This window comes from Xyrauchen texanus, chromosome 21 (genome assembly GCF_025860055.1).
Source record: "Xyrauchen texanus isolate HMW12.3.18 chromosome 21, RBS_HiC_50CHRs, whole genome shotgun sequence".
NCBI lineage: Eukaryota > Metazoa > Chordata > Actinopteri > Cypriniformes > Catostomidae > Xyrauchen > Xyrauchen texanus.
This window is the reverse complement of record NC_068296.1, coordinates 14462748-14484177: the sequence shown is the minus strand read 5'-3', so window position 1 is coordinate 14484177 and position 21430 is coordinate 14462748. Positions and strand designations below refer to the sequence as shown.

Here is a 21430-nt window from a genome sequence, read left to right as displayed (position 1 = left end):
CCTGCACCACACAAAATAGCTGATCCTGGAATACAGCCAGAGATTTAAAGTTATGCAATATAAGTGAAGATTTTTGCCCTGATTGTAGATATTTTAGTGTGATTTCATTGTATCACACTGGATTTCCTGCTATTTTTCATGAAAATTGAGTACATGAAATGGTAACACTTAACAAAAAGGTTCCATTCGTTAACACATTACGTATCATGAACTAATAACAAACAATATATTTTACAGCATTAATTAATCCTTGTTAATTTTAGAATGTTAATGTTTATAAAAATACAATTCTTCATTATTAGTTCATGTTAGTTCATAGTGCATTAACTAATGTTAACATACACATCTTTTAATTTAAAAATGTATTCCTGTCTAATGAAATTAACATTATCCAAGATTAAACTATTGGTTTATTGTTAGTTCATGCCAACTAATGTTTTTATAATGTTAACAAAATTAAACTTATTGTAAAATGTTACACATTAAATCAATTAATTTGTTAAATCACTGATGCTTGTGACAATTGTTTTCCTTTTTTCTTAATATGAACGCATACTTCACACACTATTTCTTTAATGTGTTGCAGTCAGGGAAAAACAATCAACTAAAAATGTAGAACCAGCTTCCAATATGTTTATTAGAATTAAAAAAGATACTTCTACTTGTACTAAATAATATATAATATCTCAATGAACATTTGTATTAAAAACATAATGAATGGAAAAAATGTGCTTATTTGTTAAAACTGATCCAGGGTTGTTTATTCAAGTTGTTGCAAGTAAAACATGAAGATGTCAAAGAGTCACCAGTTTGAGATTTTCTCAAGCAGCATGCAAAACTATTTTTTTTGTGAGGCTCTTCCCATGATTGCTTTTTTAGTGTTTCTTTCTGGATGCAGTACGATGATGTAGCACTTTGGGGCAAATATAGCCACCAGTAATCCAAAACTGGAAGCCAAAATGGCAAAGATCTCAACAGCCACTGAATATTTCCCTGGTGAGCTGACATACGCTGGTACAAATGCAATCCATACAGCACAGAAAATCAACATACTAAAAGTGATGAACTTGGCCTCATTAAAATTATCTGGGAGATTCCTTGCCATGAATGCTAACAAGAAGCTTACTGCTGCCAGAAGGCCAATATAGCCAAGTAGCATGGAAAATCCAGCCACTGAACCAATAGCACATTCATAAACAATTTTAGATCTGATATACTGGCTGTTTTTATGGGGTGTGGGAGAGGCTGTTGACAACCAGACTGCACATATCACAACCTGAAGGGCAGTTAGAGCCAGGACGGTGCCTCGTTGTTGGGCTGCTCCAAACCATTTAATAGTAGCTTTACCCTCAGGCTGAGATGACTTGAACACAGCTATTACCACCATAGTCTTGACCAAGATGCTGGAGATGCACAGGACAAAGCTAATGCCAAACATGGCATGTCTTAACTGACACATCCACAACTGTGGTTGGCCAATGTACAGCAGCACACACAGGAAACAGAGTTTAAGGGACAATAACAAAAGAAAACTGAGCTCTGAATTGTTTGAACGTACTACTGGAGTTTTGCGGTGATGAGCAAAGACAATTGTCACTAGAGCACAGAAGCAGGTACCAAGAAGAGAGGCAGTAGTCAGGGAGATGCCCAATGGATCCTCATAAGATAGAAACTCCACTTCTTTAGGAATACACTTATTTTTTTCTGGATTGGACCAGAACTCATCTTGACATGCTATGCACTCAGTTGAGTCTGTCCATGAGAGTGAGAAATATTAATAAGAGAAGTTAAGATATTGAAGAGAGACAAAAACAAAAAAAAAAAAAGAGAGAGAAAAGGAAAAAATACATAGCATTTTTAATGTACAATTTTTAACCTTATCTGTTAATACTATTTATTATTTGCCATCAATGAATCTTCCCACCTGTTATATTAGAAATCTCTCCATCTGCACATGGCAGGCAGTCAAAACAGCAAACAGGAAGGCCCTTCCTCGTGGCTCGTCTGGTGCCTGGAGGGCAGCTTTCACTACACACAGACCGCGGGGGCTGATGGATACATAAACTGTTATCATTCATGAAAGCAGTTATGTGTGTCTCATAATACACATCCAGAGAATACACTATATATATATATATATATATATATATATATATATATATATATATATATATATATATATATATATATATATATATATATATATATGATACAGGGTATCAAACTGGGTTTACTGGGTTATTTAAATACATTTTTAAATTGGCATCTGCAAAAAGTGTGTCATTAACATAAAATTTAACATGAAAGTTAATTACATTATTTGTCTCAAAGTTCCAGTATAATGCATCCGCATCCAGTGTGAGCACCCTCCCTCCTGCAGCCCCTTCATTAACCACACCAACTGTACGGATAATAATTGACCCGTCCGCGCTCGTCTGCCAGTTCATCACATCATAGATGGCTAGGGCATCGCCATTCTTATCAAATGACACATGATCCCCAAATCCTGTGGTGAAGTTTACTTTCTGTAGGTAATGGACTACCTGCACAGGTAACAGGAAGGAAGGATGTTATACAGTATGCATCCCTTAAGATCTTCAGTGTAATTGGAAAGAATTTGCTCTTTAACCCACTTGTCTTACCTGCCATGGCTGGAGGTTGTTTATGTTGGCACAGCTGTTCCCACTGAATGGCCCTCTCCCATCCTCACACTTCATCAGATCATGGAGGGCATGTGCCAGGGCATATACTGCCTTATACACATTATAGGAGGCCCTCAGCTCTGATATATCAGTGTAAGCTGTGTCTGTGCTGCTCAGATCCTCTTGCCCTGTACATATTTTTTCTCCCTCTCTGCCTTCAGTTTCAAACTTGCAACCAAACATGTTCTCCCAGAATATTCTCACCATGCTGTTTTGTGAATTGTTGCCGGGACGAAGGCGTAGCAGAAAGTCACCAAGTCCCTGAATCTCTCCTCGTCTTATGGCAATACCTAGTGTGCCCCCCAGGACAGGCTTAAGCCGTGGGTTGAGAAGCACAGGAGAAGTAGCCCAAGCCTCGCTAGCAATCCATTGTCTTCCTGTCACATTTTTCAACAGCATTTCATCAACCACAGGCAACAAATAACTTGAGGTGGAAAATACAACCACCACTTTAGCTGTGGAGCCCTGAATGACTTCCACTATGCGCTGTATTTCCTTCCCATTGTTATCATTGGGCAGTATCTCAGAGAAGGCCACACACCCTCCAAACAGCTGCACATCCTGATAAAAGGACTGAGCGGCATAAATGCCATAGTCATCATCACTGTAGAGCAGGCCAACCCAGGTCCATCCAAATTGCCTCAGAATTTGAACCATAGCCCGCACCTGGAAGGCATCACTGGGGATAGTTCTGAAGAAAGAGGGATACTTTTTCCTGGCACTCAAACATGAGCAGGTGGCATAGTAACTAACCTAATGAGGAGAGAAAGAGGATAGACAGAGAGAGATAGATGGGCAACCAATTTGCTGTAAGTGCTACAATGTAGCAACTGTTCACAAACAAACAGATGAGAATTTTATGAAGATTTTGAATATTTGTACACAATGTTCTGCTTTTATGATTGAAAACTGATGCGACTAAAAATTAAAGTGACATACAGTAGTAGCTAATCTAATTGAAAACAACAAAAGCAAATTAGACAGAAAAAGGGTGGTGGGGGATAACAGGGGAAAAAGGGAAGCAAGCCTTTGCTCATGAAGTAACTGCTTTCTTTACTCTGCCTGTTTAGACAGAATTAAGTTTCCTAAACAATGATTTAGAAAGCTGTTGTTGTTTTTTATTACAAAAAACAACAACAACAAAAATCTATTTTATCCTTTACCATAGGCACTCTGAACAGCCCAAGAACACTGGAAATTGCAATAGAACTAGTGGAACCTGGATCTCCTATGATTCCAATCACTGGGGGTGGGCCAGTGCAGTTGAGGTTGGAGAAGGACTCTTCTGTCCCACTAATAAGATCTATTGCAGCCCTGAATGCCACTCCAAGCCTTAAACAGTTGTCATAGATTTGGTAACCAAGTGTGATGTTAGGCAGCAGGCTGTGATTATTATTGATCTCATTTATGGCAAAAACCATGGTCTGTGCCTGCTGGAAGCTTGTCATGTAGAAGCTGGAAAAACAATATAAGTGAGGTTACAGTCAATAACTTAAGTCAAAGTGATAGAAACAAATAGAAAAATTATAAACATTAAAAATAATAATATTAAACTGAATTTCTAACTCAATGTAAGATAACATATTTGGACCTGTAATGTACTTTTTACATGTACTGAATACTTTTTTTATGCAAAATATTTTATATATAATATACAGTATATAGTATAGTCTTTGTTTTAGTCCTGTAACATGCCATTACATTATTTCAGCTCTTAACATGTTATTAGTTGTCTAGAGTACAGTTGTGACAGTTTATATGTAGATCATAAAAAAAATATAAAAACACGAACTAGCTCTCCGTTCCACAATTATTCTCTTTTTTAAGTTGCCTTTTTAGTTGGTGTGATCCAGACTCACTGCTCACAGTGTGGTAGTTCTGGCTCTGTTCTGAAGCTCAGCTCTGGGAATGCCTTGAGGTACTGAACCTCAAACAGACCACCTATGATAAGCTCTCCATCCTGGTGCATGCTGTTCAACTTGAAGTGTCTCTGGAGCTGACAGGTACCTGAATTGGCCATCGAAGCTACAGAGATATAGTTACAAGACAGGGACAGACAAATATACAGAATTATCCACATCCCTCTCTCTGTCTGTTCCACTTAACTCTCTATGCCACACTCAATCAGCTAACTGATTTATCTTAAATATTTACATATGTTTTTATTATTTTTTTAGAGAGAAGGCGGTGCCACACAGGCCTCTCTGGAAATGATGATGTAACGTTGCCATTCTGGGATCCTCCATCTTTCCATAATTTTAGATGTCAATCATTTAAAAATATTAAATAGTTTCATACAAATATGTAATGTTACACTACAACATTCCTCATATGTCCTGCAGTAATGAGTTTTGTGACCAAACCATTTGGCTCCCTTAAACAAAAATATATTCTAAAATGTCTTAAGTCTAAGATCTCAAAATGAGTAAAATTAGAAAATCCGATTAGCAAATGCATAACCAAATTCACACTATTCACAAATGCAAAACATGATTAATTAATAATTGGGCAGTCAATCGATTAGCTTTTTTTAAATTAATGAATGAATTACATGATATGCCAATTAATTTATTAAACCAATTGCATATATCAATAGTATTTCTATAATTGCTGAGTAAAGCCCCCAAATGAAGACAATTGTTCTACATTACATTATTGTGGCAGATGAAAGAATTGAATAAACAATGTACTGTTTTTTTCTCTCCATAATTTGAATAAAAGCCTTTCACCAGCCTACAGTCGACAGTAATCTAGTTCCCCTTCTATCGCTCTCTTAAAAACACTTTCTTATGATGTGTTACATTCATACGAGGAGAGAGAGATGTAAGTTTGAAGTAAGTTTGGAGCAACAGAAATATAAATAAACCTTGTGTAAATTGTCAGCTTTATGCTAAGCTAAAATACTATTTCTAGCCATTTTACATGCACAGGTTACCAGGCACGATCATATATTTTAACAAGAAAATTCACATTGGACCATCATTTCTTTTTTCTAGTAAGACCTTTGATATTAGGGCAAAAATAATATTCTTGATAATTTTTGTATTGTGTTCCTGTAAAAATATCTAAAAATCCTTATAACAAGATCAATTTGATTTATCTTGTTTTAGAAACAACACTGCATAAAATAATTAGGATTTTCAGAGAATGTATTTTTAACATGTACATTTTGTCTTACTGTACTGGCAGAGATTTTATTGTCAAAACAAGTGAAAAAATCTACCAGTGCTGAAGAAGTAATCCAAAGTATTTAATATACGTTACTGACCTTGAGTAATCTAATGAATGAATTATAAATGACATTTTACAGCATTATGTAATCTGTATTGGATTATATTTCAAAAGTAACCTTCCCAATGCTGGCCCTATTCCCTTCAAAGACTATTATCCTCCATTGTTAGACAGAGGTCTGCATGGGACTGTTTTTTCTATCCTGCCTGCTCCAACAAGTTTCTATCCCACACCTGAATGCTCCCGCTGAATTTTACTCCATGTTCCCTATCAAAAAGCTACACTTTGACGCTGTGCTGATTTAGCGCTTTGGAAACGTCTTTAGGAGTGACCAGCTGTGAATATGTGTGCAACACATCAATGAAATTGACTAATTTTGGCGAAATTGACGAAATGCATCGTCTCCCTCAGCAGCCCCCTAAGCAAGACCTCAGGACAGTCATCTCGAAGACGAGAAAACCCTGATGGTTTTGTGCCCAGCCTTGTGGGGGTAGCCCACCTCGGGTCGGGTCACGTGAAATATCCACCTGTACCTTCCCGATACCCCACGAAACCTCTCCATTCCCACCGCCTCTGGTGTTTCGGGAGTTAGAGATTTCCAGCAAAATATGGGTGTTCCGTTGCTTCCTGCTGTAGTCCAGGACACGGAATACTCAACATCCCCTCAACAGGAAGTGTCACAATTGATTCCCATCTCTATGTGGGTTCTAAGAACAGTAGAAAAAGGCTACAGAATTCAATTAGATCGCCGACCTCCGCGTTTCAATGGCATGGTCTCCACTACCGTGAAACCGGTTATAAGCATGTGTACTTTGGAAAGAACTGCAAAATCTCTTGGTCAAAGGGGCCATAGAACATGTTCCCCTTCTGGAGAAAGAGTGAGGTTATTACAGCAGATACTTCCTGGTTCCCAAGTAGGGTGGGGGGGTTGCGTCCGATTTTAGACTTTCGAGGCTTGAATCGCTCAGTCAGGGCTTTCAAGTTCAAGATGCTAGCGGCCTAGCCCTATCACCCCGCACATTCACAAATTACATGGATGCAGCACTGGCTCCTTTTTTGGCACTCCGTGGCATCCGCATTCTGAATTATATAGACGACTGGCTGATACTAGCACAGTCACAAGAACTGGCTTTTCAGCACAGGATATCATCTTAGCTCATCTGGTTTCTCTGGGTCTGAGACTCAACGTCAAAAAGAGCATTCTCTCTCCCACTCAGGAAATTACCTATCTGGGGGTTGTATGGAATTCGATCATGATGCGGGCACAATTGTCTCCCACTCGAATCGTGTCAATACAGAACACCCTGAGCAAAGTCAGGCTAGGCCAAGGTTGCACTGTTCGTCAGTATCAACGAATACTAGATCTCATGGCATCTGCATCCTCAGTGATCCCTTTGGGCCTTCTGCACATGAGACAGTTTCAGTTGTGCCTCAAAGCCAGAGGATTTCATCCAAGAGCCAGTCCCCTATGGCAGATAAGGGTTACGCGCCACACGCTTCGTACCCTTTCTATGTGGTTCAGACCCCGGTACCTCACTTTGGGTCCCACTCAAGTTGCTAACAACAGACGCCTCCCTAACGGGCTGGGGAGTGGTCTTAAGTGGTCGTCCAGCTCAAGGGGAATGGGAGGGTCATCAGCTCGATTGTCACATCAACTGCCTCGAGTTGATGGCTGTATTTCTGGCTCTGACATACTTCCTCCAGTATTTGAGAGGCTGCCATGTCCTGGTGCGTGTGGACAACACATCAGTAGTCTCTTACATAAACCATCAAGGAGGTCTACGTTCACGTTAGCAGAACAGACTTCTCCTTTGCGCCCAGGGCAAGCTCCTGTCAATCAGAGCAGTTTATATCCCTGGATGCCTGAATGTGGGAGCAGATTTACTGTCCAGACATAAAATACTGACGGGGGTGTGCAAACTCCACCCCGAGGTAGTGGAACAAATCTGGTTGAGATTTTACAGAGCAGAAGTGGACCCCTTCGTCTCCCAACAGACAGCGCAATGTCCCCTCTACTTCTCTCTGAGTCACCCAGCCCCCCTGGGTCTGTGACGCGATGGCACATACATGGCCCAGAATGCACCTGTATATGTTTCCTCCGGTTTCTCTGCTCCTGGGAGTCTTGGCCAGAGTTCGCCAGCAAGGGTCCTGCCTCTTACTGATAGTGCCACGCTGGCCGAACAGGGTATGGTTCTCGGAGATAATGTCTCTCCTCGACGGCTTGCCTTGGGTGATTCTGGACTGGAGGGACCTTCTGTCTCAGGTGCAGGGGACAATATTTCATCCCCGGCCCGAGCTGTGGCACCTTCATGTTTGGCCCTTGAAGGGTACCAACTGAGGGACACTGGGCTTTCACCTGAAGTTATCGAGACCATTCTTAGTGCTAGGGCTCCCTAAACTTGAAGAAGTTTTGCCAATAAATGGGGCGTCTTTGAAAGATGATGCAGTGCACATAATTCAGATCTAGTTAACTACCAGATTGCTTCAGTTCTGGATTTTCTGCAGGAAAAAATATCAGCAGGCACATGCCCCGCCACTCCCAGTTTTTAAGTGGCCGCTCTATCGGCTTGCCATGCCTTGATTGACGGGATGCCTTTGGGGAAACATCCCCTGCTCGCTCACTTTGTTCGTGGAGACATGCGTTTGAAACCTCCTGCTAGAACCAGGATCCCTTCATGGTACTTAGCAATAGTCCTTGAGGGTCTGGTTGAGACCCCCTTTGAACCTCTTGAGTCAGCTTCTGATAAACTTCTGACTCTCAAGATGGTTTTTCTTATGGCAATTCCTTCTCTAAAAAGAATTGGGGATCTACAGGCTCTGTCCGTCTTGCCATCCTGCTTAGATTTTGCCTCAGGAATGGCTAAAGCAATATTGCACCCTCACCCCTGACTACCTGCCTAAGGTTCCTTTCTCGACCGTACGTCCCGTCACTCTCAAAGCCTTCTGCTCCCCGTCGTTTATAACGCTGGAGCAGAAAAGACTTCACAATGTCCAGTCCGTGCCCTTCAGACTTATGTCCACTGCATTAGCCAGTGATGTAAGTCAGGGCAACTATTTGTTTGTCATGGGGGTTATAACAAAGGGGTGGCGCCACCAAGCAAACTATATCACATTGGGTGAGGGATGCTATTGCCCTGACCTACGAGGCATGCGGTCAAGCTTCACCAGTAGGTTTCAGGGCTCACTCTATCAGAGGGGTAGCCTCCTCTAAAGCTTTGGCCAGAGGTGTCCCTCTGCAACATATTTGTAATGCGGCAGGCTGGTCCTCTCCGCAAATATTCATAAGATTCTATAGTTTGGATGTTCATGCTACTCCGGGATCTTATGTCCTTGAGTCTACATCACAAGCTCATGTCTGAGACCTCTCGTGCTCTTGTGAGCACAACTACACAACTGTAAGGGGTCCGGACATTCACAGTGCAGTGGAGTGGGTATTCTCGTTCCCAAAGCACTAAATCAGTGCAGCATCAAAGTGTAGCTTTTTTGATAGGGAACGTCTTGTGTTATTTACCTGTAACCCCTGTTCTCTGATAAAAGCGGGTGCTGAGATGCTGCACTTCATTGGTGCACTGAGGATGCCCCAGGACTGATCTTCAGACAAATACCTGACGATGCCCTTGTGGCGCATCTATTTATAGCCCCTTTACTGGTGCATCCAGATGATGTCACCAGCAGAGGCTATAAATTTTAGTAAATTTCATTGACGTGTTGCACACATATTCACAGCTGGTCACTCCTAAAGACGTACCCAAAGCACTAAATCAGCGCAGCATCTCGTTCCGTTTTTATCAGGGAACAGGGGTTACAGTTAAGTAACCCAAGACGTTCACCCGCTATCTGCCTCCAGTGATTTTCTTCCCTACTGCTCCCATTCCCACAACCCCACAGTTTTTTTCCACATAGAGCATAAGCCATACATATAGACAACAAGTGTACACAAATAACGTTTTGTTTTTCTGTAATTGCTAATATCAGATGACATGTGACTGGATGGCAATATAATTTGCCTGAGGTTGGTTTCTTAACACTTAAATTGACAATTTTCCAGTCCCAGTGTCACATCATTTAATGGCAGAGTGTATCCATGCTTTGCTCTGCCATTCTTGTGAATCAATATTGACAATAGCCTGCTCGAAATATTGGAAAATTTGAAGCATCTGTTTTGTGCCCATTTTTACATTGGATTTTCTATTTATTGGTATCAAAAATAAATAAACTATAAAATAAAATAATAATAATCATAAGAAAAATATTTACATATTTTTTTGCATTAATTAATTAATTAATAGCCTAATACAAAAATAGATATCCAAATCAGTTTTTTAGGCTCTTCTCTGACCGCCCACTCCTACATATAACTTATGGATGTACCGTCCGCTACCGCCTTCATCTAGGAAATTTAATTCGGCACTGCAAGAAATCTCATTGGGTCTCGAGGGTCCTGCGAGAGTCCCGTGGGAATGCAGACCTCTACTGTGAGAGCTTGATTCGAAACTCACTATTTAAGTTATTAACATTGGAAATTCAGTTTGAAATGACCCTACAGCATATATGGTTCTCCATTCAAAGTGCCCTGCTAAGGCATCATCAGTGGCAGTTAGAACACAGACAGGTGGGCTGCCAGATAGAGATGAAGGGTGTATTCTTGATCCAGAAAGCATTTGATCTGACAATTTCTCAGAAATGTTGTGAAGTAATGCATTTTTATAGGTGTTTTAGCTGGAAGAGAAAGTCTACACATTTGAAATGCAAATATCAGCTGAAAGAGAATTTTGTAAATGTTTTGAAGGACACTATCATATAGATGACCTTAAAGCTAATAGAAAGTAACAACATTTTAATTTTGATTTCATGAGGTCTTTAAGAGCCCTCCAAAAAATGGGTCACAGGTGAAACATCTACTGTAATCTTATAAATGTTTTATGAAATGTATACAGTATTTTGCTCACAATAAAGGCAGATAAAAAATTATAATAGGAATACAACTTTTTGTTTTGTTTGCAGGGGCTAACTGTTGAAACAAACACAGACCAATCAACTGTAAAACTCAATCGAGATTCAGCCACGGTAAAATGGGTAAATAACTATTCATCCTACATTATTTCTTTATGGAAATCCACTGGTATAAAAATGTACTTTTTATAGAATTATTATATAATTCTATATAATCAGAGTCATCACAAGATGGCTTATGGTCATAAGTTATTTAAATATGTAAACAATAAAATTTATTAAAAATTCACACAAATTTGTAAGTTAAATAATTTTATTTCAGACAGATAGGGACAATGAAGTAACAGCTGGAGTAGCTGTGAAACGTGTAAAAAAAAGAATAGAAACAGGATGTCCATTAACCGAAGTTTTAATTTATCCATTCCATATAAATGAAATACCATTTAGATAATAATTATCAATAATTAGATTTCATGACAATCAAGTCTTTAATAATTCTCAATAGCTCACTACCAATAACGTTATTTTAGTTTTTTTGTTTGAGCTGCAGCTCTGTCACAAAGCAGAAACGCTGTCTGTGTGAAAGCACAACATGATCCTGCTGTAGAAGTCAAGCAGCAGCGCGCCTCACACCCTGCCGATGCAGTATGTGTATGAAACAGACATAAAGCATTTCTTATGGAGCAAAGATTGGACCTTATTCAGGAGCTTTAGTTCAACAATTTTACCCATGATTCGTTTTATGAATGATTAAAATTTCTTTGCTCCTGTTTGAGGAAAGAGACCCATAGTCTTTTGAACAATAATACTTCTACATATAAATACTAATAATACTATGACTACCACAATAAATAAGTTGCAATATCAAATACAGAAATACATTTGTCAAATAATTTTTTTCAGTCAGAATGTAAAACTATTTCTTTGCATCTGGTCTTCCCATAATGGCTTTTTTAGTGTTTTTCTCTGGATGCAGTATAATTATGTAGCACTTTGGGGCAAATATGGCCACCAGTAATCCAAAACTGGATGCCAGGATGGCAAAAATCTCAACAGCCACTGAATATTTTCCTGGTGAGCTGACATATGCTGGAACAAATGTAATCCACACAGCACAGAATATCAACATACTGAAGGTAATGAATTTGGCTTCATTAAAATTATCTGGGAGGTTTCGTGCTAGGAAAGCTAACAGGAAGCTTACTGCTGCCAGCAGTCCAATGTAGCCCAGCAGAATGGCGAAGCCAGCCACTGAGCCAATAGCACACTCATATACTATTTTAGATCGGATATAGACTGTGTTTTTATGGGGTGTTGGAGATGCAGTTGATAACCAAACTGTGCATATTACCACCTGGACAGCAGTTAAGACTAAGACTGTACCTCTCTGTTGGGCTGTCCCAAACCATTTCATTGCAGATTTGCCCTCAGGCCGAGATGACTTGAACACAGCTATTACCACCATAGTCTTGACCAGGATGCTGGAGACGGACAGAACAAAGCTAATGCCAAACATGGCGTGTCTTAACTGACACGTCCACAACTGTGGCTGACCAATGAAGAGTAGCACACACAGAAAACACAGTTTGAGTGACAGCAGCAACAGAAAACTGAGCTCTGAATTGTTTGAACGTACTACAGGAGTGTTGCGGTGATGGGCAAAGATGACCATCACAATGGCACAGAAGCAGGTGCCAAGAAGGGAGGCAGTGGTGAGGGAGATGCCAAGCGGATCCTCATAAGATAGAAACTCCACTTCTTTGGGGTTACAGTCAGTCTTTTCTGGATTGGACCAGGAGTCATCTGGACACAGTTTGCATTCAGTTGAATCTGACAAAGAAAAACATACAAAGAAACTGTGTTGTTTATTAGTTGCAAAAAAATATTGGCAGTAAAGTTTGTGTACTGCTCTTCACCTGTTATATTAGAAATCTCTCCATCTGCACATGGCAGGCAGTCAAAACAGCAGACAGGAAGGCCCTTCCTCGTGGCTCGTCTGGTGCCTGGATGGCAGCTCTCACTGCACACAGACCGTGGAGGCTAAAGAAAACATTGTCTGTTATTAGTCATACATGTTGTGGTTTATATATGTGTGTGTATAAAGAGAAAGACTTCTCACTTTCCATGAATTTATTTATACATTTTTCTATCTGCACAAATGATGACATTAACATAAGTATATTTATTACTTTTTTTGTCTCAAAGTTCCAGTATAATGCATCCTCATCCAGTGTGAGCACCTTCCCTGTTGCCGCCCCTTCATCTACCACACCAACTGTACGAACAATGATCGACCCGTCAGAGCTCGGCTGCCAGTTCATCACATCATAGATGGCTAATGCATCTCCATTTTTATCAAATGACACATGATCCCCAAAGCCTGTGGTGAAGTTCACTTTCTGTAGGTAGTGAATCAGCTGCACAGTTTGTAGACAGGGTCATATGAAGTTTTGTAAATTGGCAGAATATGTAGCACATTTTTGCTTTGTTTTTGTTTAATGAAAATATGAATATATATTTGTGTCTTTGTTTTGCATTCAGCTTTCTGTAATTTTGTGAGAATTGAATAGGTGTTTGTCTATTCCTGTGGGTCTTACCTGCCATGGCTGCAGGTTGTTTATGTCGGCACAGCTGTTCCCAATGAATGGCCCTCTCCCCTCCTCACACTGCATCAGGTCATGCAGTGCATGTGCCAGGGCATATACTGCCTTATACACATTATAGGAGGCCCTCAGCTCTGACACATCAGTATATTCATTAACTGTGCTGCTAAGATCCTCTTTCCCTGTACACATTTTTTCTCCCGTAATCCCTGCTCCAGTCTGAAACCTGCACCCGAACATGTTCTCCCAGAAGATTTTCACCATATTATTTCTTGGATCGTGGTCAGGATGGATGTGTAGCAGAAAGTCATTAAGTCCCTTGATCTCTCCACGGCGGATGGCTATACCCAGCGTGCCCCCAACAAGGGGCAGGTAACGTGAACCATGAAGTACAGGTGAGGTGGTCCAAGCCTCGCTTGCAATCCATTGCCTGCCCATCACATTTTGCAATAACAATTCATCCATCAGAGCTAACAGATCAGTTGAGAATGCCACAATCACCTTTGCCGTAGAAGCCTTTATTACTGTAACTATGCGCTGTATATCCCTGTGATTATCATATGGCATTATTTCAGAGAAAGCAACACAACCTCCAAAGAGCTCCATTTCCTGGTGGAAGGCCTGAGCGGCGTAGATTCCATAGTCATCATCACTATAGATAACACCAACCCAAGTCCATCCAAAATATTTCAAGATCTGAACCATAGCCTTCACCTGGAAGGCATCACTGGGGATAGTTCTGAAGAAAGAGGGGTACTTTTTTCTGTCACTCAAACAGGAGCAGGTGGCATAGTAGCTAATCTAATTGAGAAAAAAAAAAAAAAAAACAGAGAGATGAAGAATGTACTGTAGGAGAGAAAGACAGAAATCTTTATAATTATAAAAAACATTATCATTGTTATTATTATTTTGATATCATATTTCAGTTATCATACAGTATCTTACCAAAGGAACTCGAAACAGACCCAGCACACTAGAAATTGCAATGGAGTGAGTGGACCCTGGATCTCCCACAATAGCAATCACCGGTGGTGGGCCTGTGCAGTTTAGGTTAGAGAGGGTCTGTTCTCGCCCACTAATAAGATCTAGGGCAGCCCTGAATGCCACTACAAGCTTTAAACAGTTGTCATACAGATGATAACCGAGGGTGATGTTAGGCAGCAGGTTGGGATCCTTATTGATCTCCTCTATAGCAAAAATGATAGTCTGTCCTTGCTGGAAGCTCGACATATAGAATCTAAAAAATAAAACAATTCAGATGTTTACATTCAGTGACACTTAAGAGATATATTTATATATAGAGAGATAAATCAATGGAATTACAAACTCACAATATGAAAATAATTTGCATTTAGAAATTCCAGTTTTCTTGCTTATAGAGTTATCACAGATCCTATACACCGTTTTAGATATGCAGTAAGTGATTTCTGAACATGTAATATACAGTACAATGCATGTGATGAATACAAATAAAAAATTCAAAAGACTTTTCCACATTATTGTCTCCCTTTTCAATTTTATTTTGGGTTTCTTTCACACTATTTGCTCGCTAGCTGTTCACATCCTGTGCAGTCCAGACTCACTCCTCACACTGGGGCTGTTCCGGCTCTGCTTTGAAGTTCAATTCTGGGAACACTTTGAGATGCTGAACCTCAAACAAGCCCCCAATGATGAAGTCTCCGTCCTGGTACATCCCGTTCAACTTGAAGTGTCCCTGGAGCTGACAGGAGTTTGAGCTGGGGATGAAAGCCACAGAGATACAGGTAAAGGACAGATACAGGCAGATGTTTAGAGAGATCCACATCTCTCTTGCTTTAACGCTGTATGACCCACTCACCCTCTCAATGCCATAATTTATTATAAGTACTGTGCACCATTTTTTTTACTATGGAGCAGGAGGTGCTACATGAACCTCCTTGGGAATGAATACGTCATTTTGGCCACATTTATCACTGTATTTTGAAATATGTTGATGTAGGCAGCTTGGGTTGATAAATTATTTTGTTGTTCGCTTTCATAGTCACAAAAACACAGACAGCTGTACAACACACATACACACACACGCATACACACACACACATGCATGCGTGCACGTACAATGTCTATTGTTTTAATTTAACGCTATTTAGTGGTGCTTGATTTAGCAAGTCACAACTGTTTCTATTGCTCTCACCTTTGTTTAAGGATTTTCCAAAATCCCTAAACCAATTCCTTTTTTTCTGCCAAAATTTTGGTGCATAACTTGTCCTGCATGAGTAGAGGTGTGGTATGACTTTCATAAGCAATTGGGCATACAATGTACACCCGGTGGGTGAAAAAACAGGCAAGAAGGCACACACACTTAACATTGAAAAGAGGGCAGAGGGCTCATATCTCTACAACAGAAAACCGTAGAGACTTGGGGGTGGCCTCTTTTCACTTGCGACAGTTAGGAAGTTGAAGTGTGGAAAGGTAAGTATGTGAAACCCTAGCAATGCCCTAGCAACAACCCACAACACAATATTTCCACACTAAAGCATCATAGAAGCATGGGAGTGGGTTTTTTGACCTGGGGGTGTACCAAGGCTCTTGGTGTGACATTAAGGCACAGAGTTTTGACATGACAAGAACCACTTACATTTTCTGTACCTAGAAAATGTACCTATCTAGTAACATTTACTATAGACTAACCCTAACCCACACTCTAAACCTAACTCTTTTATTTTTAGAATAATAATAATATATATATAAAAAAAAAATTATGTACCAATGAGGATGTTCCAGATGAGTTCTTGTCCTCAAATGGGTTTTTCGTCAGATTTGGAACACTAGTATGTGCACACATACACAAAAACACCCGCATGTTTGTTTATCTATCATGGTGGGTACTTTCCACTTCACATTTTTATAATAAGCTAATTATATTTTCCATCCCCAAACCCTAAACCTAGTCCTAATCCAAAAACCCTCACAGAAACATTTTTGCATGATTAGATTTCAAATAAAAAAATATTTAGTGTGTTTATTAAGCTTTTTTCCTTTTTGGGAAAATGGATTACATTTATTGATTGATACTGGACTAAGAAACCTGAGCTGATGTGTCACTTATAATTCCATCAAAAGTCTGATATGTTGTGGTGGGCAATGTGTTACACAGGACATCATCTAGATGGCAGTCATGCATTGGTTGTTTGTAATGCATATGTGGCCCATCCTGTACATCTGGTGCTGATTACTATAGCTCTGTGCACTCCCCACAGCTTCTTTCTTCAGTGCTACTTAACACTGAAATCCATACATACAGTTTATTGTACTTTTAAACACACAGTGGTACAGCTAAATAAAAACAATCATAATTAATCTGTATTCTATATATGATATACAGTATAGGGCACACATTTCACCATTATTGATTTTATTATTCTCATGGACAGAGAAAGAAAAGTGTAATTTCCAAATAAAAATCTATGGTACCTTATGTTTCCATTTAAAATTAATAAATCTTTCTAAAACATTACAACCATTTCTACACTGTTACAATTCAAAACTTGTCAAAACAACCTAATAAAAACTTGTGAGAGCATAAATACATTTTAAAAATACATTTGAACAAGTTGATATTTTATGATTTATTAACATTTGAAGCAAGTCAATATTTTATGATTTTTTAAGCACACATGTTCAACAGGATTCTTATAGTCAACAAGTAAAACTAAATCTTTTGTGTTACTCGACCCATGATGGCCTTTTTAGTGTTTCTTTCTGGGTGTAATATAATTATGTAGCACTTTGGTGCAAATATGGCCAACAGTAATCCAAAACTGGAAGCTAGAATGGCAAAAATCTCCACAGCCACTGAATATTTCCCTGGTGAGCTGACATATGCTGGGATGAATGTAATCCACACAGCACAGAAGATCAACATACTAAAGGTAATGAACTTTGCTTCATTAAAATGATCTGGAAGTTTCCTTGCCATGAATGCTAACATGAAGCTTACTGCTGCTAGGAGACAAATGTAGCCCAACAGCAAACAAAACCCAGCCACTGAGCCAATAGCACACTCATATACTATTTTGGAGCTGATATACTGGCTATTTTTATGGGGTGTTGGGGATGCAGTTGACAGCCAGACTGTACATATTGCTACCTGTGTAGTAGTTAGAGCCACAATTGTGCCTCTTTGCTGGGCTGCCCCAAACCATTTTAAGGTAGCTTTACCCTCAGGTCGAGATGACTTGAACACAGCTATTACCACCATAGTCTTGACCAGGATGCTGGAGATGCACAGGACAAAGCTAATACCAAACACAGCATGTCTTAACTGACATGTCCACAACTGTGGTTGGCCAATGTACAGCAGCACACACAGAAAACACAGTTTAAGTGAACACAGCAGCAGGAAGCTGAGCTCTGAATTGTTGGCACGCACCACTGGAGTGTTGCGGTGATGTGCAAAGATAACCATCACAAGAGCACAGAAACTAGTGCCTAAAAGAGAAGCTGTGGTCAGGGAGATGCCTAGTGGATCCTTGTAGGACAGAAACTCCACTTCTTTGGGAACACAACGATCATTTTCTGGACTGGACCAAAACTCATTTGGACACATCACACATTCTGTTGAATCTGTGAAAGCAGAAAAAGAGAACATAGTTAAAGTATAATGGTAGTGAACATTACCCAATAATCCTGTTCATATACAGTAGTTTAATTTGTAGACAATGAATCTCCCCACCTGTTGTATAAGAAATCTCTCCATCTGCACATGGCAGGCAGTCAAAACAGCAAACAGGAAGGCCCTTCCTCATAGCTCGTCTGGTGCCTGGAGGGCAGCTCTCACTACACACAGACCGCGGGGGCTGATGGGGACAACATGTGTTATCACTCATTAAAATAGTTATATTTATGGGTGTTTTAACATATACTTAAATGTGTTAATTTTTTATAATATTTCAAATGATCTTTATATATATTCATGTTTTTGTCTGAGACAGTTTCAGCGAAGTGTCGACCAGGCTTAGTAATCTGGCTTTTAACACTGCAAAATACTTTATTTATTTGTACTCATGAGGTAATTGGATGTTACATATATTATTATTATTATTTTTAAATAAAAGTGCTTTAAGTGCTCTAACTATACATCGTCACCAAGGAACATTAATTTTTAATTACATTCTTTGTCTCAAAGTTCCAGTATAATGCATCCTCATCCAGTGTGAGCACCTTCCCTGTTGCCGCCCCTTCATCTACCACACCAACTGTACGAACAATGATCGACCCGTCAGAGCTCGGCTGCCAGTTCATCACATCATAGATGGCTAGGGCATCGCCATTCTTATCAAATGACACATGATCCCCAAAACCTGTAGTGAAGTTCACTTTTTGTAGGTAATGGACTATCTGCTCAGGTTACAGACAGGAGATATGTTATATATTATTTAGTGTAATTTGTAAGAATTTGCAATGTAACTGAAAACTATTATTTCTGTACCCATTTGTCTTACCTGCCAGGGCTGTAGTTTGTTTATGTTGGCACAGCTGTTCCCACTGAATGGCCCTCTCCCCTCCTCACACTGCATCAGATCATGGAGGGCATGTGCCAGGGCATATACTGCCTTATACACATTATAGGAGGCCCTCAGCTCTGACACATCATTGTAAGATGTGTCTGTGCTGCTCAGATCCTCTTGCCCTGTACACACCTTTCTCCCTTGTTCTTGCTCTTGTTCTACCTTTTTACCTCTAACATCAAATTTGCACCCAAACATGTTCTCCCAGAATATTTTTTTCATACTGTTTTTTGGATTGTTGTCAGGATGGAGGTGTAACAGAAAGTAACAAAGTCCCTGAATCTCTCCACGACGGATGGCAATGCCCAGCGTGCCCCCCAGTAGGGGCAGATAATGTGGAGTGTGCAGAACAGGTGTGGTGGTCCAAGCCTCACTTGCGATCCACTGCTTGCCAGTCACATTTTGCAACAACAACTCATCCATCAGTGATAACAGATCGGTTGAGAATGCCACAACTACCCTGGCTGTAGAGGTCTGAATAACCTCTACTATCCGTTGAATATCTCTGTGATTGTTATCATAAGGCAATATCTCAGAGAAGGCAACACACCCTCCAAACACCTGCATCTCTTGGTGGAAGGACTGAGCGGCATAGATGCCGTAGTCATCATCACTGTAGAGCAGGCCAACCCAGGTCCATCCAAAATGCTTCAAGATCTGGATCATAGCCCGCACCTGGAAGGCATCACTGGGAATTGTTCTGAAGAAGGAAGGATACTTATTCCTGTCACTCAAACAGGAGCACGTGGCATAGTAACTCACCTAAATTTAAAGTAGCAGAAACAAAGAATGGGAGGAGAGAGAGAAATAGAGAGAGAAATAGTGAGAACAAAGGAAGGCAAGTAAGTCTTGGCTACACTAGTAATTTTACACTGCCTGTTTAGGTAGTAAAACAAAGCAATAACACAATAATAACTTTAAATAACAAGTTTCCAATTATTTACAAACCATTATTTAGAAATGTAATTTTTATGGAAAATATAGATCTTACAATAGGCACTCGAAACAGCCCCAGGACACTGGAAATAGCAATAGACTGTGTGGAACCTGGATCTCCTATGATTCCAATCACTGGGGGTGGGCCAGTGCAGTTGAGGTTGGAGAAGGACTCTTCTGTCCCACTAATAAGATCTATTGCAGCCCTGAATGCCACTCCAAGCCTTAAACAGTTGTCATAGATTTGGTAACCAAGTGTGATGTTAGGCAGCAGGCTGTGATTATTATTGATCTCATTTATGGCAAAAACCATGGTCTGTGCCTGCTGGAAGCTTGCCAAATAGAATCTAGAAAAAGCAACAAAAGAATTCTATGACTGGGTCTTAAATTCATCGTTGTCATGATATCAGCACAATATCAGTTCAGCATATTAACAATTTAAGTAATTACAGAGTACAAATAATCAATTATATATATATATATATATATATATATATATATATATATATATATATATATATATATATATATATATATATATATATTGTGAACTAGCTCTATCATCCTCCTATTGTAATAATTTTCTTGAAATCTTATTTTAGACTCTTCATTCATAATAGCAGTTCTCATCCTGTTCTGTCAAGACTCACTCCTCACAGTCTGGTAGTTCTGGCTCCGCTTTGAAGTTCAGTTCTGGGAACACTTTGAGATGCTGAACCTCAAACAAGCCCCCAATGAGAAAATCTCCATCCTGGTACATCCCGTTCAACTTGAATTTCCCTTGGAGCTGACAGGAGTTTGAGCTGGGGATGAAAGCCACAGAGATACAGGTAAAGGACAGATACAGGCAGATGTTTAGAGTGATCCACATCTCTCTTGCTTTTGTATGACCCACTCACCCTCTCAGTGCCATCATTTATTATAAGGAATGAGCACAATTTTTTTTACTATGGAGCAGGAGGTGCTACATGAACCTCCTTGGGAATGAATACGTCATTTTGGGTTCATTTATCATTGCGTTTTGAAATATTATTGATGGGTTAGGGTTCAGCTCTCACTACACACTGACCATGGGGGCTAAAGGATTTGTCTTAAAAACAGTGATGTATGTATCTGTCAAATACACACTCTGAAAAGTTTTCTTATTAGTGACTATTAATCATATGGATAAAATAGTTCTGTTAAAGTTGTTCTGAAACCAGAAATTAAACAACAATGTTAGTTAATTTCTTCATCTCAAAGTTCCAGAATAATGCATCCTCATCCAGTGTGAGCATCTTCCAAGTTGCCACCCCTTCATCTACCACACCGACAATGATCGACCTGTCAGAGCTTGGCTGCCAGTTCATAACATCATAGATGGCCAGTGCATCTCCATGACATCCTGACAGGTGTGTGTGTAAGCTGAGGATTGAAGCTACACAAATACAGTTAAAGGATAGATAAATAAATATAT

The 21430-nt window shown here is 39.8% G+C and overlaps 3 protein-coding genes across 3 annotated transcripts; all 3 read right to left on the bottom strand.

Annotated features, from left to right (window-relative positions):
- Positions 1–764: 764 nt before the first annotated feature.
- On the bottom strand, positions 765–12619 carry LOC127661894 (extracellular calcium-sensing receptor-like). The gene is made up of 7 exons (XM_052152849.1): positions 12523–12619; positions 4562–4727; positions 3866–4157; positions 2643–3455; positions 2316–2543; positions 1925–2048; positions 765–1752 (listed from the first exon to the last, which is right to left on the bottom strand). Exons 2-7 carry the CDS (start codon positions 4720–4722, stop codon positions 839–841), a joined length of 2532 nt encoding a protein of 843 aa, XP_052008809.1. The 5' UTR covers positions 4723–4727; positions 12523–12619; the 3' UTR covers positions 765–838.
- Positions 11288–14719, bottom strand: LOC127661895 (extracellular calcium-sensing receptor-like). Its single transcript, XM_052152850.1, has 5 exons — positions 14435–14719; positions 13484–14290; positions 13076–13303; positions 12803–12926; positions 11288–12716 (listed from the first exon to the last, which is right to left on the bottom strand). Exons 1-5 carry the CDS (start codon positions 14717–14719, stop codon positions 11803–11805), a joined length of 2358 nt encoding a protein of 785 aa, XP_052008810.1. The 3' UTR covers positions 11288–11802.
- Positions 14720–17180: 2461 nt separating this feature from the next.
- LOC127661198 (extracellular calcium-sensing receptor-like) lies at positions 17181–20845 on the bottom strand. Its single transcript, XM_052151806.1, has 6 exons — positions 20625–20845; positions 20030–20321; positions 18973–19800; positions 18641–18868; positions 18204–18327; positions 17181–18094 (listed from the first exon to the last, which is right to left on the bottom strand). Exons 1-6 carry the CDS (start codon positions 20843–20845, stop codon positions 17181–17183), a joined length of 2607 nt encoding a protein of 868 aa, XP_052007766.1.
- Positions 20846–21430: the final 585 nt, after the last annotated feature.

What these genes read in the sequence shown, in the direction of transcription:
- LOC127661894 (XM_052152849.1), bottom strand. Translation starts at nt 4,722, where the DNA reads ATGGCCAATTCAGGTACCTGTCAGCTCCAGAGACACTTCAAGTTGAAC. An exon ending in GGCTGTTCAGAGTGCCTATG is followed by an intron (nt 3,456 to 3,865) that starts GTAAAGGATAAA and finishes TCTCCTCATTAG; the next exon opens with GTTAGTTACTATGCCACCTG. An exon ending in GGAACTTTGAGACAAATAAT is followed by an intron (nt 2,049 to 2,315) that starts GTAATTAACTTT and finishes TGTATCCATCAG; the next exon opens with CCCCCGCGGTCTGTGTGTAG.
- LOC127661895 (XM_052152850.1), bottom strand. Translation starts at nt 14,719, where the DNA reads ATGTCGAGCTTCCAGCAAGGACAGACTATCATTTTTGCTATAGAGGAG. An exon ending in GTCTGTTTCGAGTTCCTTTG is followed by an intron (nt 14,291 to 14,434) that starts GTAAGATACTGT and finishes TTTCTCAATTAG; the next exon opens with ATTAGCTACTATGCCACCTG. An exon ending in GGAACTTTGAGACAAAAAAA is followed by an intron (nt 12,927 to 13,075) that starts GTAATAAATATA and finishes TGTTTTCTTTAG; the next exon opens with CCTCCACGGTCTGTGTGCAG.
- LOC127661198 (XM_052151806.1), bottom strand. Translation starts at nt 20,845, where the DNA reads ATGTGGATCACTCTAAACATCTGCCTGTATCTGTCCTTTACCTGTATC. An exon ending in GGCTGTTTCGAGTGCCTATT is followed by an intron (nt 19,801 to 20,029) that starts GTAAGATCTATA and finishes CTTTAAATTTAG; the next exon opens with GTGAGTTACTATGCCACGTG. An exon ending in ACAAACTACAGCCCTGGCAG is followed by an intron (nt 18,869 to 18,972) that starts GTAAGACAAATG and finishes TAACCTGAGCAG; the next exon opens with ATAGTCCATTACCTACAAAA.